This window comes from Entelurus aequoreus, linkage group LG27 (genome assembly GCF_033978785.1).
Source record: "Entelurus aequoreus isolate RoL-2023_Sb linkage group LG27, RoL_Eaeq_v1.1, whole genome shotgun sequence".
Lineage (NCBI taxonomy): Eukaryota > Metazoa > Chordata > Actinopteri > Syngnathiformes > Syngnathidae > Entelurus > Entelurus aequoreus.
The window spans coordinates 10,026,201-10,044,210 of NC_084757.1; the positions used below are offsets into that span (position 1 = coordinate 10,026,201).

Sequence of the window (18,010 nt, forward strand, 5' to 3'; positions counted from 1 at the left end):
ATTGATATCCTTGTTAAAAACATTTAAAGTGATATAGGTAGTCCTTTTTGTCTTTATTTTTTTTTTGTCATATTTTTCAATATTATTACTAGGGATGTCCGATAATGGCTTTTTGCCGATATCCGATATTGTCCAACTCTTAATTACCGATATCAACCGATACTGATATATGCAGTCGTGGAATTAACACATTATTATGCCTAATTTGGACAACCAGGTATGGTGAAGTAAAGGTCTTTTTTTTTTTTTAATTAATCAAATAAAATAAGATAAATAAATTAAAAACATTTTCTTGAATAAAAAAGAAAGTAAAACAATATAAAAACAGTTACATAGAAACTAGTAATTAATGAAAATGAGTAACATTAACTGTTAAAGGTTAGTACTATTAGTGGACCAGCAGCACGCACAATCATGTGTGCTTACGGACTGTATCCCTTGCAGACTGTATTGATATATATTGATATATAATGTAGGAAGCAGAATATTAATAACAGAAAGAAACAACCCTTTTGTGTGAATGAGTGTAAACGGGGGAGGGAGGTTTTTTGGGTTGGTGCACTAAGTGTATCTTGTGTTTATTATGTTGATTTAATTTAAAAAAACCAAAAAAAACGATACCGATCATTTCCGATATTACATTTTAAAGCATTTATCGGCATCTGTAATTATTACTCTATTTGTTTTATGTTTTTTTTCCTTGATGTTGAAAGTGCCTTGGCTTTTTGTGTGAATTATAAATGTATGTTTTTTGTTCAATAAAAAATAAAAAAAGGAAGTAGACGACCACTGTTTGTGACGTCATCATACGTGTAATTACTACCGTACCAACAGTACTTATAATAAAAAAAAAAAAAAAATGTTTTCATTATTATTTATTTTGTTTATATATTCTCTTTTAATGTAAAATAAGCACACTAAGTGGAAATCACGACACTACTACCAAAGAAGAAGACCTTTTTTACTAGCTCGCAGACACGTTTACTTGCGCCCCCAGCGGCTATTTGAGGTTGTACACAAACTCGTGACGTCAACGTGCCGATTGAGTGGCGCGCAGTGGTAATAATAATAAAGTAATAATAATAATGAGTGTAAGAATAGTTGTTGTGTGCCATAAAATGACTAAGAAGCGTAAGTTCGAGTGGTTCTTGTGTGTTTTGCTGGGTGAATGAGCGACATTGTAACCGTCCAATGGCAAGCGCGTTGCCAGGGGGCGGGGCTAAAGGATTACCGCCGCAGCCTCTCCGCAGATCCAGCGAACATCTGGAGCATCTTCCCCCAGCAGAACCGTGTTGCTGCTCACAACCCGTCCGGACAGGACCTGGACCTGGTCTGGAGGCAGCCTCGCTAAATCCCAGACCAGGAGGAGGACGATGGACCGAGCGAAACCGACACCCGAGCCGTTCTAGGCCCGATGGACGCTATAACCTGGATTTAGTTTTTGAGTCTGGAATAAATCCTCTCCATCTCGGTTCGCTCAAACGGATTAAAAGAAACCGAATCATTCTTAATCGTTGAATTCCGCTCAGGATTAGGCTGATCCTGGTTTCAAGTGGACTCCGCCTGGTCCCGGACACAGTACTGGTTGTGGTCACCATGCCGACGTCCCGGCCCGGTTCGGAGCCGGTGGAGTTCTGGGTGGACGGTTCTCGGAGGGACGGGACGGTGGAGGAGTTTTACACCCTGAGTTCCGAACTGGGCAGGTCTGGGCCGCACACACGCACGGGCACGCGCACACGCACACGTCAAACTGCAGTTTTGTTTGGGGAGTGCGTTCAATGACGCTCGGAGATTTTACGCTCGTCGTTATTATTATTATTAGCGCACAACAACAACAACAACACGCTCGCAGCACAGGCGGCGTGACGTCACAGGAGGGGGGCGGAGTCACTTAACTCCAGCGTTGATGGTTCACGTGTGTAACAGCGCTCGCATATAGTCACGTGAACGAATGAATGAATGAATAAATTAGGGACTTCACCGCCCGGCCTCAGTAAAACACGTGATGTGGGTCATTAGCGGGAAACCAAGAGGCCCCGCCCCCTTGTTTATACAGGAAAGGCTCCTATTTTACAAGTGAAATGAATGATGTCAAGGCTAAATTGTATAAAGTGAGTAAGTATACCGTCTGTAGGCCTGTTAGCAGGTGTGCTGTTGCCAGGGAGACCAGTCAGGCCTGCATGGGTGTGAATGTGTGTGTGTCTTTCATATCTTTCCTCCATCTGGTACTCACGCACACACATTCTTGTATTTCTTACCTTCTTGAGACCTCCGAAAAATGCCTACCTCTTTAGGACCAGCCTTTCTAGATACATAGATATTTGCATTTAATAACAATAATAATATATACATACTATGCAAATATAAAAAAGGTAAGCTTTTAGTTTTATTTTGTTTGTAATTGGTTTTTAATCTTCATTATTTACTTCCAGCTATTACAGCATGTCTCTATATACATATTTCCATCCCCATCCATTTTTTATGCTTATTTATTTTTTTAATTAATTTTGGTCGAAAGGGGCGCATTTCAATTTCTTATACACACTTATTTCATATGTTGGCCAGAGGGGGAGCACTTTTAAAACCAGTCAATTTGAAAAATCCCTTCTTTTGATAGATTTCACCAGCAGGGATGCAAATGAGACATTGTCTATTAGATGCAATGTTATAGGGACCATGATTTATGTCTCAACTTGCTCACACCTCCTCATATGGAAGATACTTTTCCTTGTTGATGTCTCAAGAAGAGTAGAAATACAAGAACACACACACACATTCTTGTATTTGTTACCGTCATGAGATGTCCGAAAAATGCCTACCTCTTTAGGACCACCCTTTCTAGATATATAAAGATTTTTATTTACAACATTAGTAATATATACATACTATGTCAATTTAAAAAAGGTAAGCTTTGAGTTATTTTTTTGTTTGTAATTGGTTTTTAATGTTCATTATTTACTTCGTTATTACAATATGTCTCTACATACATATTTATCTTATTTTTTTAATACATTTTGGCCAAAGGGGGCACACTTCAATTTCTTACACACACTTGTTCACACCTCCTCATATGGAAGATACTTTTCCTTCTTCATGTCTCAAGAAGAGTGTAAATACAAGAACACACACACACACACATTGTTGTATTTGTTACCTTCTTGAGACTTCATGCTCTTTAGGACCACCCTTTCTAGAAATAGAAAGCTTTGTTTTTACAATATTAATAATATATACATACTATGCAAATAAATAAAAAAGGTAAGCTTTTAGTAAATTTTTTGTTTGTAATTTGTTTTTAATCTTCATTATTTACTTCAAGTTATTACAGTATGTCTCTATATATTTTTATTTTTTTTAAATTTTGGCCAAAGGGGGCGCATTTCAATTTCTTAAACACACTTGTTATTTCATATGTTGACCAGAGGGGGAGCACTTTTAAAAGCGACACACACTCAATTTGAAAAATCCCTCCTTTTTGGGACCACCCTCATTTTGATAGATGTCACCACAAATGAGACATTGTCTATTAGATGCAATGTTATTGATTTATGTCATCACTTGTTCACACCTCCTCATATGGAAGATACTTTTCCTTCTTCATGTCTCAAGAAGGCTAGAAATACAACACACACACACACACACACACAAGCAGGTGGTCATGTGACGTGTGATTTACGTGACGATGTCGTCGTCTGGCTGCAGAGGAGCGACGTCCATCGTGTATCGCTGCGAAGAAAAAGAGAAGAAGAAGCCGTACGCCGTCAAAGTCCTCAAGAAAACGGTCAGTGGTCTGGATGGAGAGACTGGAGGTCAGAGGTCATGACCTTTGACACACACAATACTCACAATGCTTTTGCTGCGGCAGATCGACAAGAAGATTGTTCGGACAGAAATCGGCGTCCTGCTGCGCCTCTCCCACCCAAACATCGTAAGTCCCGCCTTTCCTGGCAGATACGACTTCCTGTTGGTTGGCGAGCGTGACCCCGTTTGCTCCCCCAGATCCAGCTCAAAGAGATCTTTGAGACGGACACCGACATCGCCCTGGTTCTGGAGCTGGTGACCGGAGGAGAGCTCTTTGACAGGTGAGCAAGTCAAACGACATTTGTTATTTATCGCGTTAACGTGACGACTGCACTCTCGCAGGATCGTGGAGCGCGGCTACTACAGCGAGAGAGACGCCGCCCACGTCATCAAGCAGATCCTGGAGGCCGTGGCGGTAAGGGGCGTCTTCTTCAGGGCTACACCGGAAAAGTACATCCAAGGAATCGATTAATTCCATTAGAAAAAAAAATCCATTTATATTCTATTGCTTCGATTAACCTTTTAAAGCAGGGGTGTCCAAAGTGCAACCCGGGGGTCACTCGCGGCCCACGGCTAATTTTATAAAGGCCCGCAGCACATTGTATAAAAAGGAAATGGAGGAAAGACACTGATAACACCCTTTTTCACTTTAAAACTGTCTTTGAGCAATAAATTATAAAAACCTATTATTGAAGTTTATGGAGGGATTTAAGTGTTGAAAGTAAAATAGTAAAAAAAGAAATTATTTAAAAAAATTGTAAAGAATTGTAAAAAAAAAATAGTAAAAATAATAATTAATATGTAGCCTTTTTTGGAACACTTTTATAAGTTGAGGCTTTTCTGGATCCCTTAGACCTTTAGAGTGATTTAAAAAAAAATTAAACCAAAATCAATGTTGTTGTGATTTTTTTAACCTATTAAAGGCTCCAATGACTTTACATCAAATATTCCACTTTGAACGTTTTTGGGGTGTTTTTTTTTTCTATTAAAAAAACATCCATCCATTTTCTACCGCTTGTACCATTTGGGGTCATGCATAAAATATAATTTTTTGTTTAACTTAATGTCAATGGATAACTCTGAAGTTGATCCATCGATATTTAAGCGTTGAAAGTTAAAATAATATATATTGATATATGACTTATTTTTAACACTTTTATGAGTGGGGGCCTTTTGGATTTCTGAGACCTTTAGAGTGTTTTTATTTTTTTTCAAACTGTCTGTTAAAAAATTTTTTTTTTTTTACCAAAATCAATGTTGTGAATTTTTTTTTTTACCTATAAAAGGCTCCAATTAATTTACATAAAATATTCCACTTTGAAAAATGTTTTGTGTTTTTTTCTCTATTTTTCCTATTTAAAAAAAACATCCTTCCATCCATTTTCTACCGCTTGTCCCTTTTGGGGTCGCGCACAAAACCTTATTTATTTATTTTTACTTTATGTTCCATCCATTTTCTAACGCTTGTCCCTTTTGGGGTCACGCATAAAAAAAATTTTTTTTTTAACTTTATGTTAATGGGTAACTCTGACGTTGATCCATCGGTATTTAAGCGTTGAAAGTAAAAAATAATATATATTGATATATGACTTATTAGAACTTTAGAGTGTTTTTGTTTTTTTTAAACTGTCTGTTTAAAAAAAAATATTTAACCAAAATCAATGTTGTGAATTATTTTTTTTTACCTGTTAAAGGCTCCAATTAATTTACATAAAATATTCCACTTTGAAAATGTTTTTGTGTTTTTTTCCCTATTTTTCCCATTTAAAAAAAACATCCATCCATCCATTTTCTACCGCTTGTCCCTTTTGGGGTTGCGCACAAAACCTTATTTATTTATTTTTACTTTATGTTCCATCCATTTTCTAACGCTTGTCCCTTTTGGGGTCACGCATAAAATATATATTTTTTTTTTAACTTAATGTCAACGGATAACTCTGAAGTTGATCCATCGGTATTTAAGCGTTGAAAGTAAAAATAATATATATTGATATACGACTTATTTTTAACACTTTTATGAGTGGGGGCCTTTTGGATCCCTGAGACCTTTAGAGTGTTTTTTGTTTTTTTTCAAACTGTTAAAATTTTTTATTTTTTTACCAAAATCAATGTTGTGATTTTTTTTTTTACATATAAAAGGCTCCAATTAATTTACATAAAATATTCCACTTTGAAAAGTGTTTTGTGTTTTTTTCTCTATTTTTCCTATTTAAAAATAACATTCATCCATCCATTTTCTATCGCTTGTCCCTTTTGGGGTCGCGCACAAAACCTTATTTATTTATTTTTACTTTATGGTACATCCATTTTCTAACGCTTGTCCCTTTTGGGGTCGCGCATAAAACTTAATTTATTTATTTTTACTTTATGTCAACGGATAACTCTGAAGTTGATCTATCAATATTTAAGCGTTGAAAGTAAAAAATAATATATATTGATATATGACTTATTTTTAACACTTTTATGAGTGGGGGCCTTTTGGATCCCTGAGAACTTTAGAGTGTTTTTTTTTTTTTAAACTGTCTGTTTAAAAAAAAAATTTTAACCAAAATCAATGTTGTGAATTTTATTTTATTTTACTATAAAAGGCTCCAATTAATTTACATAAAATATTCCACTTAGAAAAATTGTTTGTGTTTTTTTTCTCTATTTTTCCCATTTAAAAAAAACATCCATCCATCCATTTCTACCGCTTGTCCCTTTTGGGGTCGCGCACAAAACCTTATTTATTTATTTTTACTTTATGTTCCATCCATTTTCTAATGCTTGTCCCTTTTGGGGTCACGCATAAAATATAATTATTTTTTTTAACTTAATGTCAACGGATAACTTTGAAGTTGATCCATCGATATTTAAGTGTTGAAAGTAAAAATAATATATATTGATATATGACTTATTAGAACTTTAGAGTGTTTTTTTGTTTTTTTTAAACTGTATGTTTAAAAAAAATAGTTTTAACCTAAATCAATGTTGTGAAATTTTTTTTTTGTACCTATTAAAGGCTCCAATTAATTTACATAAAATATTCCACTTTGAACATTTTTTGGTGTTTTTTTCCCATTTAAAAAAAACATCCATCCATCCATTTTCTACCGCTTGTCCCTTTTGGGGGGTTGCGCATAAAATATAATTTTTTTTTAACTTAATGTCAATGGATAACTCTGAAGTTGATTCATCAATATAGAAGCGTTGAAAGTAAAAATTATATATATTGATATATTACTTATTTTTAACACTTTTATGAGTGGGGGCCTTTTGGATTCCTGAGACCTTTAGAGTGTTTTTATTTGTTTTTTGAACGGTCTGTTTAAAAAAATTTTTTTTACCAAAATCAATGTTGTGAATTTTTTTTTTTACCTATAAAAGGCTCCAATTAATTTACATAAACTTTCCACTTTGAAATTTTTTGTGTGTTTTTTTCCTCTATTTTTCCTATTTAAAAAAAACATCCTTCCATCCATTTTCTACTGCTTGTCCCTTTTGGGGTCGCGCACAAAACCTTATTTATTTATTTTTACTTTATGTTCCATCCATTTTCTACCGCTTGTCCCTTTTGGGGACGCGCATAAAACCTAATTTTTTTTTTTTACTTTATGTCAACGGATAACTCTGAAGTTGATCTATTTGATATTTAAGCATTGAAAGTAAAAACATAATATATATTGATATATGACTTATTAGAACTTTAGAGTGTTTTTTTTTTTAAACTGTCTGTTTAAAAAAAAATATTTAACCAAAATCAATGTTGTGAATTCTTTTCTTTTTTTTACTTATTAAAGGCTCCAATTAATTTACATAAAATATTCCACTTAACATTTTTTTGTGTTTTTTTCCCATTAAAAAAAAACATCCATCCATCCATTTTCTACAGCTTGTCCCTTTTGGGGTCGCGCACAAAACCTTATTTATTTATTTTTACTTTATGTTCCATCCATTTTCTAACGCTTGTCCCTTTTGGGGTCACGCATAAAATATATATTTTTTTTTTAACTTAATGTCAACGGATAACTCTGAAGTTGATCCATCGGTAATGAAGCGTTGAAAGTAAAAATAATATATATTGATATATGACTTATTTTTAACACTTTTATGAGTGGGGGCCTTTTGCTTTGTTTTTTTTTTTGTTTTTAACTATGTTTAAAAAAATATATTTAACCAAAATCAATGTTGTGAATTTTTTTTTTTTTACCTATTAAAGGCTCCAATTAATTTACATAAAATATTCCACTTTGAACATTTTTTTGTGTTTTTTTCTCTATTTTTCCTATTTAAAAAAAACATATATCCATCCATTTTCTACCGCTTGTCCCTTTTGGGGTCGCGCATAAAACCTAATTTATTTATTTTTATTTTATGTCAACGGATAACTCTAAAGTTGATCTATCGATATTTAAGCGTTGAAAGTAAAAATTATATATATTGATATATGACTTTTTAACACTTTTATGAGTGGGGGCCTTTTGGATCCCTGAGACCTTTAGAGTGTTTTTATTTATTTTTTGAACGGTCTGTTTAAAAAAAAATTTTTTTTACCAAAATCAATGTGAATTATTTTTTTTACCTATAGAAGGCTCCAAATAATTTACATAAACTTTCCACTTTGAATTTTTTTTTGTGTTTTTTTTCTCTATTTTTCCTATTTAAAAAAAAACATCCTTCCATCCATTTTCTACCGCTTGTCCCTTTTGGGGTCGCGCAGAAAACCTTATTTATTTATTTTTACTTATGTTCCATCCATTTTCTAACGCTTGTCCCTTTTGAGGTCGCGCATAAAACCTAATTTTTTTTTTTACTTTATGTCAACAGATAACTCTGAAGTTGATCTATCGATATTTAAGCGTTGAAAGTAAAAAATAATATGTATTGATTTATGACTTATTTTTTAACACTTTTATGAGTGGGGCCCTTTTGGATCCCTGAGACCTTTAGAGTGTTTTTATTTATTTTTTGAACGGTCTGTTTAAAAAAATTTTTTTGACCAAAATCAATGTTGTCAATTTTTTTTTTACCTATAGAAGGCTCCAAATAATTTACATAAACTTTCCACTTTAAAATTTTTTTTGTGTTTTTTTTCTCTATTTTTCCTATTTAAAAAAAACGTCCTTCCATCCATTTTCTACCGCTTGTCCCTTTTGGGGTCGCGCACAAAACCTTATTTATTTATTTTTACTTATGTTCCATCCATTTTCTAACGCTTGTCCCTTTTGGGGTCGCGCATAAAACCAATTTTTTTTTTTTTTTACTTTAAGTCAACGGATAACTCTGAAGTTGATCTATCGATATTTAAGCGTTGAAAGTAAAAATTATATATATTGATATATGACTTATTTTTAACACTTTTATGAGTGGGGGCCTTTTGGATCCTTGAGACTTTGCCCTAAACTTAATGTTGATTTTTGTATCTGTATGTGTCAAGATGGTTCTTCACTAACACTAAAGATACTAGAACCACCATTTAAGAGGCACTGCATTAAACGGGGTGTTTGGAACCTGCTCAGGTAAATTTTTATTGGGGACATTTTTTCACACCCCCCCTGATGTGAATGTTTATTTATTCATCTATCTGTATGTGTGTGTCAAGATATTTGAGTAGCACAAGCTTAGACCTGAAAGTGAATCTGCGGTACATCCATGATAATGTTTGTTATCTTAGATTGGACTAGGCTCCGCCTCTCCGTTATGAAGACTTTTCGCTGGCGGGGACAGCTAAGCTAGGCTAAGCATGTAGCACACGCCAGCTGCCTGCTACTGGTGTTGACTTTGAATGGTCAAACATTGACTGTTGTTGTTGTTGTTGTGTTTGCGGGCATCAAGTGTTTTTATGTAACATCATCTTCCATCCAGCTGCTCAACAGATTAAAATCACAGAGGATTAAATCTCTCTCTCTCTCCCACACACACACACACACACACACACACACACACACACACACACACACGCACACGCACAATTGACCTACATCCTGTGTGTGTGTTGGATTACCAGTATTGAGTTGTATCACAGAATTGTGCGTCACCGAAACATTAAACTCATTGTTGTGTTCTTCTCCACCAGAGGTGTCCAAAGTGTGGCCCGGGGGCCGTTTGCGGCCCGCCGCTCGAGTTTTGTTGGCCCGTGGTGTGTTGTTTGAAAAAAATAAACAAAACGAGTAACAATGCAAGAAAAAAAGCGCAAAAAAGGCAATGTAGTGAGAAAAAGCTTAAATTGTGATACTATTTACTAGGGTTGTACGGTATCACAGTACTAGTATGGTACCGTGATACTAATGAATCATATTCGGTACAATACCGCCTCTAAAAAGTACCCTTTCCCCCCCATCGTCGTCACGTCGTGACATTGCTGGTTTTACGAGCAGAGGAGCGTGTTCGGCAGCGCACAATCACAGAGTACTTACAAGCAGACACAGCGTGTAGACAGAAAAGGGAGAATGGACGCATTTTGGCTTAAAAACTGATAATAAAGGTGAAGTTATAACACTGAAACGCCCTCGGGAAGACATACTTTAAAACATGACTAGCTAGCTAGCGGCTAAAGTCCATCCGCAGTCTGCAGTGTTTTAGCTACTTCTAAATCACTAATCCTCGCCTCCATGGCGACGAATAAAGTACGTTTCTTACAAGTATCATCCCTGCAGGACGAGGAATAGCTAAACAAACACCATGGGTGGATCTACACCTAACATCCACTGTAATGATACCAAGTACAAATCAATATGGTTTAGCGTCACAAAATAATTTTTCTTTAAAAAAAAAAGTATATTATGTTTATAAAGTCAGTAAATATGTCCCTGGACACATGAGAACTTTGAATATGACCAATGTATGATCCTGTAACTACTTGGTATCCGATCGATATCTAAATTTGTGGTATCATCCAAAACTAATATCAAGTATCAAAGAAGAGAAGAATACGTGATTATTACATTTGAACAGAAGTGTAGATAGAACATGTTAAAAGAGAAAGTAAGCAGATATTAACAGTAAATGAACAAGTAGATTCATAATCCATTTTTACAGCTTGTCCCTCATAATGTGTACAAAATAATAGGTGTATAAATGACACAATATGTTACTGCATACGTCAGCAGACTAATTAGGAGTCTTTGTTTGTTTACTTACTACTAAAAGACAAGTTGTCTAGTATGTTCACTATTTTATTTAAGGACTAAACTGCAATAAGAAACATGTTTAATGTACCCTAAGATGTTAAAATAAAGCCAATAATGCCATTTTTTGTGGTACCCTTTATTTAATCGTCCCTTGTGTGGGCTCTGTGCCGAAGATGTCGTTGTGGCTTGTGCAGCCCTTTGAGACTTTTGTGATTTAGGGCTATATAAATAAACATTGATTGATTGATTTAGAAAAGTATGGAAAAGTATTGAAATACATTTCTGGTACCGGTACCAAAATATTGGTATCGGGACAACACTACTGTTAACTATTAACGAATATCTAGTGTGGGTTTAGCGTAAACCAGACATACGTACTGAGTGTCCTTTGTGGTTAGAGTGTCCGCCCTGAGGTCGGTAGGTTGTGAGTTCAAACCCCGGCCGAGTCATACCAAAGACTATAAAAATGGGAGCCATTACCTCCCTGCTTGGCACTCAGCATCAATGGTTGGAATTGGGGGTTAAATCACCAAAAATTATTCCCGGGCGCGACCACCGCTGCTGCTCACTGCTCCCCTCACCTCCCAGGGGGTGAACAAGGGGATGGGTCAAATGCAGGAGGACAAATTTCACCACACCTAGTGTGTGTGTGACAATCATTGGTACTTTAACTTTAATATTGCCGTCTAAAAACTATTTGTCAGTATAAACACGAATCAAATGATATTAAATACAAATTCAAAGTGTCCAAGGCAGCAGCGTATTAACATTGTATCCAGTAACAAACGTGTCTGCATGCCTCTACTTTCTACACCAGGTGGCCAGTTGAATAGGCTTTTAATTTGGCCCACCGATCAGCACCCAAATAGGCTTGACGAAATCATTAAAAACCGGGTTGCTCATGTATACGGTACTCCCGCCACCCCGGATACATGACCAAAACATTTTTAAAAATCTAAATAAATCGTAAAAATCTGACTTTTACCAGCGACTGGACAACAAAATATGAATGTATTGAAATTGCTGACTTTGTGTTGACTTTTGTATTCTTGTTGCTTAACTGTGGCGACCAAAACTGGTTAAACACATCTAGCGCTGAATTTGACCAGCAGAGGGCGACAAAGCTATGCCTTAGGTTTGTGTTAAACCACGTGTGTGCAATGTTTGCTGTGTGTATTAAAACTATACCTTTTGTTTTGTTTATGTAAAATACACAATGGACGTTATACTTTTCTAATGTTTATATTTTCAGTCTTACAAGCCGACATAAAGGAAGACGTACAAAGAAATACAACTGTGGAAGAAAAACAATTCAAAAGGAGGAACGTCAACTAAACTTGTTAACTACCTGTCTGGCTGCACACGCTGCACAGGAGCAGCGAGGGCAGAATAATGAACTTGTTGACAGTGCAGCGTGAAAGCTGATGTGTTTACTTTGCAAATAAGTCAAAGGAATAGAACTTTCTAAAGAAACATCCACATGTTGATGTTTGGCCCCTGAGACCTTGGGCTGTGTGTGTGTGTTTCAGTATTTACACGAGAACGGCGTCGTGCATCGCGACCTCAAACCCGAGAATTTACTCTACGCCGACCTTTCGCTGGACGCGCCACTCAAGATTGGTATGTGGCGCCTGCACTGTCGTCATGGCAACCACACACACATACACAACGTTTGTGAATGTGTTGTCTTTCAGCCGACTTTGGTCTTTCTAAAATAATCGATGATCAGGTGACCATGAAGACTGTGTGTGGGACGCCAGGGTACTGTGGTGAGTACACTACTACACACTAATAGTATACTGTCCTAGTACTACTAGTAGTATATTCTATATGCTGTAATAGTACTAGTAGTGTGCTCTATATGCTGTAGTAGTAGTACTAGTAGTATACTCTATACGCTGTAGTAGTACTAGTAGTATACTCTATACGCTGTGGTGGTAGTAGTATGCTGTTGTAGTACTACTAGTAGTATACTCTATATGCTGTAGTAGTAGTATACTGTATATGCTGTTATAGTACTACTAGTAGTATACTCTATATGCTGTTGTAGTACTAGTAGTATACTGTATATGCTGCCGTAGTAGTACAAGCAATATATTGTATATGCTGTTGTAGTAGTACTAGTAGTATACTATATATGCTGTAATAGTAGTACTAGAAGTATACCGTATATGCTGTCATAGTAGTACTGTATATGCTGTCGTAGAAGTACTAATAGTATACTGTATACAGTATGCGATAGTACTAATATTATACTGTACATGCTGTAGTAATAGTACTAGTAGTATACTGTATATGCTGTAGTAGTACTGGTAGTATACTGTATATGCTGTTATAGTACTACTAGTAGTATACTCTATATGCTGTTGTAGTACTAGTAGTATACTGTATATGTTGTCGTAGTAGTACGAGCAGTATATTGTATATGCTGTTGTAGTAGTACTAGTAGTATACTATATATGCTGTCATAGTAGTACTGTATATGCTGTCGTAGTAGTACTAATAGTATACTGTATACAGTATGCGGTAGTACTAATATTATACTGTATATGTTGTAGTAATAGTACTAGTAGTATACAGTATATGCTGTTGTAGTACTAGTAGTATACTGGATATGCTGCAGTAGTGTAGTGGTACACTGTATATGCTGTCATAGTAGTAATAATATACTGTATATGCTGTCATAGTAGTAATAATATACTGTATATGCTGTAGTACTAGTAGTAATAGCAGTAAACTGTATATGCAGTAGTAGTACTAATAGTATACTGTACTTTCTGTATTACTAGTACTAATAGCAATAGCATACTGTAGAAGCTGTAGTAGTGGTACTAATAGTATACTGTATACAGCATGCTGTAGTAGAAGTAGTACTTTGAGGTATATATGGTATATGCTGTAGTAGTAATAGTATACTGTATTTGCTGCAGTAGTAGTAGTAATAGTATACTCTATACAGAATGTTATAGTATGACAAGTAGTGTATGGTATATGATGTAGTAGTAGTAGTAGTAGTAACAGTATACTCTATACAGTATCCTGTAGTAGTACTAGTAGTACACGGTATATGATGTAGTAGTAATAGTAATAGCATACTGTATATGCTGTAGTAGTACTAATAGTATACTGTGTACAGTATCCTGTAGTAGTAGTACACTGTATATGCTGTAGTAGTAGTACTACTAGTATAATGTATATGTAGTGGTAGTAGCCACTCCCCCTGGTTGCCAGGTGGTCACATGACATATTTTGTTTTGAGCTCCTGAGATCCTTCGAGGGAACGCTTACGGCCCAGAAGTGGACATGTGGTCAGTGGGCGTCATCCTCTACATCCTGTGAGTCACTTCCTGTCACCGACACGCCACACACAGAGTCGGGACAGTAACGCGGTGCTATTGCAGGCTGTGCGGCTTCGAGCCCTTCTTCGACCCGCGCGGGGACCAGTACATGTACAGTCGCATTCTCAACTGCGACTACGAGTTTGTCTCCCCCTGGTGGGACGACGTGTCGCTGAACGCCAAAGATCTGGTCAGTGTCATTGGTCAGGTGATGGTGCGTGGGCGTGGTCGCTGACGATGTCGTCGCAGGTGAGCAAGCTGATCGTGTTGGACCCTCGTAAGCGTCTGAGCGTGCGCCAGGCGCTGCAGCACCCGTGGGTGCTGGGCAAGGCGGCGCGCTTCTCGCACATGGATACCACCCAGAGGAAGCTGCAGGAGTTCAACGCTCGCCGCAAACTGAAGGTGAGGAGCTCACACGCACACGCTCACGTGTCTTACGTCTCACGACCTCGCTGTGCCACAGGCGGCCATGAAGGCCGTGGTGGCCACCAGCCGGATGCACGAGGGCTCGCGGCGTCGGACCGACAGCTGCGAGATGGCGGCGTCTGCGACGTCCCGGCAGAGCAGCGTGCAGCAGGACCCGCCTCCTGAGACTACGGAACCCACCCCCAAAGACAAGGAGGCCACGCCCTCAGACAGTCAAACAACGCCGACGGACAAAAGGAGCCCCTCCCCTTCTCGCAGCCCCGAACCGCTCAAGCTGGACGCTCCTCCCATTGAGCCCGCCCCCTCCCGACCGCCGCTGCGTGCCGACGGGCTGCGGCAGGCGTCTGTCGTCACGAAGTCCATGGTGGTCTCGCCCAGACCTCCCCAAAAAAGCTACTCGGTGGTCCTCCCTGCAACGAGGGCTCAGGCCACGCCCCCCAGTCCCAACAGCCTCAGCAACGGCTTTGCATCAGGGGCAGAGCCTGCCAGTAAGACCTCCCACTGCCATTGAGCCCCTTTAGTTCGGCTCCCCGCACAAAGAAGCTTCCAGAAGAAAGTACTGCATGGACGCTAGCTACTTATGTAAATATACTTTAGCCTCACGGACAACAAACATTTAATTTGACTTCAAAGTGCATGAAATCATATCAAACAACATAATATATCACCTTGGCTACTGCGCCAGCTCACGCTGGTGATGCTGTCAGTTTATGTTTTAAAGGTTACGCTTCTTTAAAGATTGTATTCTTGACGCCATGGTTAGCACATTAGCGTTTAGCTTAGCCTCAGCGCTCACTCTGAGGCCCAGCAGCAACTTTTTGTGGTCTCGTTTGTCGTGTTTCCCGTCACCTTCTGACGCTCATCTTGGCTTTCCTTAGCTTGGCATCGACGTACAATTCCGGGAGACTTTGCTTAGCTCGACATCGGGAGACTTCCTGGTTGCTTGGCAACGGGTGCTGCTGATGTAAACAGGAAGTCTTTGTAACAACAAGGCCATGGATGACTTCTTGTTCCACTTTCAAAATTACTTTAGCATAGCTTCACTTTAGCCACATTTGATGCCAAGCTATTTTTCTCGGCGTGTTTGGAACACTTCCTGTTTACAACGACAACCACTTGGACTTACTGATGCATGCTGGTTCGCATATCGTTAGCTACATGCCGCGCTCCCTCGTGTCATTGGTCACATGACTTCCTGCTTGGCTACAAGTTTGCATGCAGAGGCTGTGGGGTGGGACTCGGTGTAAATAGTGTTTCTGTGTGGTCACATGACACAGACGGGAAGTGACAGCAGTAAAGTTTCCATCAGTAGAAATGACGGCTTGTGTCTTTATTGATGCACAACAGACGGCGGCCATGTTTGTAGTTTTTCACCTGCTTCTTGTTGGGAGCACAGCCTCCGCCGGTAAACCCGTCCTCCCTGGACCGTCCCGCACCAATACGAGGAGCCGGACCGCCACTGGGACACCTCCCACACCGAGGAGGTGCTGTGTCCGCCGCCTGGCCCCGCCCGTGTCGACTGCAGCGCACCTGCAGACGTCACTAGCGCGTCGTCCACCCACCACAGGACGTCGGGCGGCGGCGGGCCCGACACGCTTACGATGCAGACCAGCAGGCGGCGAGGTTGTGGACCGCTGGCGAATGGGATGGGGGCCAGAATGTCAATGGAGGGACCAGAACCTGCGTGCAGACGGACATTAAGCTCAACACAGAGGGAACCATACCATCATACTTGCCAACCCTCCCGATTTTTCCGGGAGACTCCCGAATTTCAGTGCCCCTCCCGAAAATCTCCCGATTTCCACCCCGTTATCAATTTTGGGGGCGTGCCTTAAAGCCAATGCCTTTAACGTCTTCTACAACCTGTCGTCAGGTCTGCTTTTCCTACATACAAACAGCGTGCTGGCACAGTGGCATAATATAAGCGGCTTTCTCACAAACACACACATACATATATATAAAATGTAGTAAAATACATTCATAACAATGCGGCTTATACACACACATAAGTGAATGCCATGCATACTTGGTCAACAGCCATACAGGTCACACTGAGGGTGACCGTATAAACAACAGTGTTTCCCACACATTCATCTATTTGTGGCGACCCGCCACGAAGGAATTACGTCCACCACAAATAGATTTTTTTTTTTTTTTTTTTTTTGTCCTGTCCAGCTTCTCAGGCAAATCTTATAGTTGATGTAGATGCCCATATAGGCTGTTCAGATTTACTTTACAAAAGAGAAGTGCAGGATACTTCTCTTGTTGCCTTATTTGTATTTGACCACTACTGTTTTCTGTTTATTTGTTACTGACTGAGGCAGGACACCTCTGCCTCTGTTTCACTTTATGTTGCTGGTAAATAATATGGTTGTAGTAGTAGGCTAAAGTTAAATTATTTAGTATGCACTAATTAAAGGGGCAGAGCTTTAAGAGACATTTTAGCTTTTATATTTTATAAGATATATTTCTTGTAAGAAGCACAATTAATAAATATATTTCAGTGAATAACTTATTCTTCAAATTGGTATATAAATATGTACATAAAGTGTTGTAATTATATTGTAAAATGGATGGATGGATGGATGGATGGATGGATGGATGGATGGATGGATGGATGGATGGATGGATGTTTAAAACAAAACTGTTATTAATTAGTAAGTATACATTTTTTGAGCCTTTTTAGAGAAAATCATATCATTGTAGTAAATTATGCAAATTTCTCAATGATGTCATGGTGACCACGCCCATGGCCACGCCCACAGCCACGCCCCCACCGCCACAGGTATCTTGGCAGTTTATGGGAAACACTGAACAACTAACACTGTTACAAATATGCGCCACGCTGTGAATGCACGCCAAACAAGAATGACAAACACATTTCGGGAGAACATCCGCACCGTAACACAACATAAACACAACAGAACAAATACCCAGAACCCCTTGCAGCACTAACTCTTCCAGGACACTACAATATACACCCCTGCTACCACCAAACCCGCCAACCTCAACCCCGCGCCCCCACCCCATCTCCCAAATTCGGAGGTCTGAAGGTTGGCAAGTACGCATACCATACCAACTTTATTTATTAAGCCCTTTAAAAACAACCACAGTTGAAGAACAAAGGGCTGTACACCACAAAGAAATAGAGGCAAAGAACAGACTAAACAGTAACATTTAAAACAGAAGTAAAATACACATTAAAAAAGCAAATACAAATTACCCTAAGGACAATTTGTTAGATAAAAAGCAGTTAAAAAGTTAAAAACAGTTAAAAAAGTTAAAAGTTAAAAACAGTTTAGAGTCTCATGCTGGGTTAAAAGCCAGTGAGTAAAA

General features: G+C 38.3%; 2 protein-coding genes across 4 annotated transcripts in view; one reads left to right on the forward strand and one right to left on the reverse strand.

The window, feature by feature from the left end:
• Positions 1–18,010, reverse strand: part of fam174c (family with sequence similarity 174 member C) — a 42,878-nt gene that overhangs the window by 9,092 nt on the left and 15,776 nt on the right. For 2 of the 3 annotated variants that reach the window (XR_009824735.1, XR_009824734.1), the window contains one exon: positions 16,049–16,354. The gene's annotated coding sequence lies outside the window, so the exon portion shown is untranslated. Of the gene's footprint in view, positions 1–16,048; positions 16,355–18,010 lie in introns of those variants that run through there. The other variant, XR_009824736.1, reaches the window with a different exon arrangement.
• Positions 1,225–17,103, forward strand: si:ch73-60h1.1 (calcium/calmodulin-dependent protein kinase type IV). Its single transcript, XM_062038521.1, has 11 exons — positions 1,225–1,703; positions 3,703–3,781; positions 3,866–3,928; positions 4,000–4,082; positions 4,144–4,216; positions 12,440–12,530; positions 12,605–12,679; positions 14,170–14,245; positions 14,312–14,438; positions 14,498–14,650; positions 14,712–17,103. The coding sequence occupies exons 1-11, from the start codon at positions 1,597–1,599 to the stop codon at positions 15,183–15,185; spliced, it is 1,401 nt and encodes a 466-aa protein (XP_061894505.1). The 5' UTR covers positions 1,225–1,596; the 3' UTR covers positions 15,186–17,103.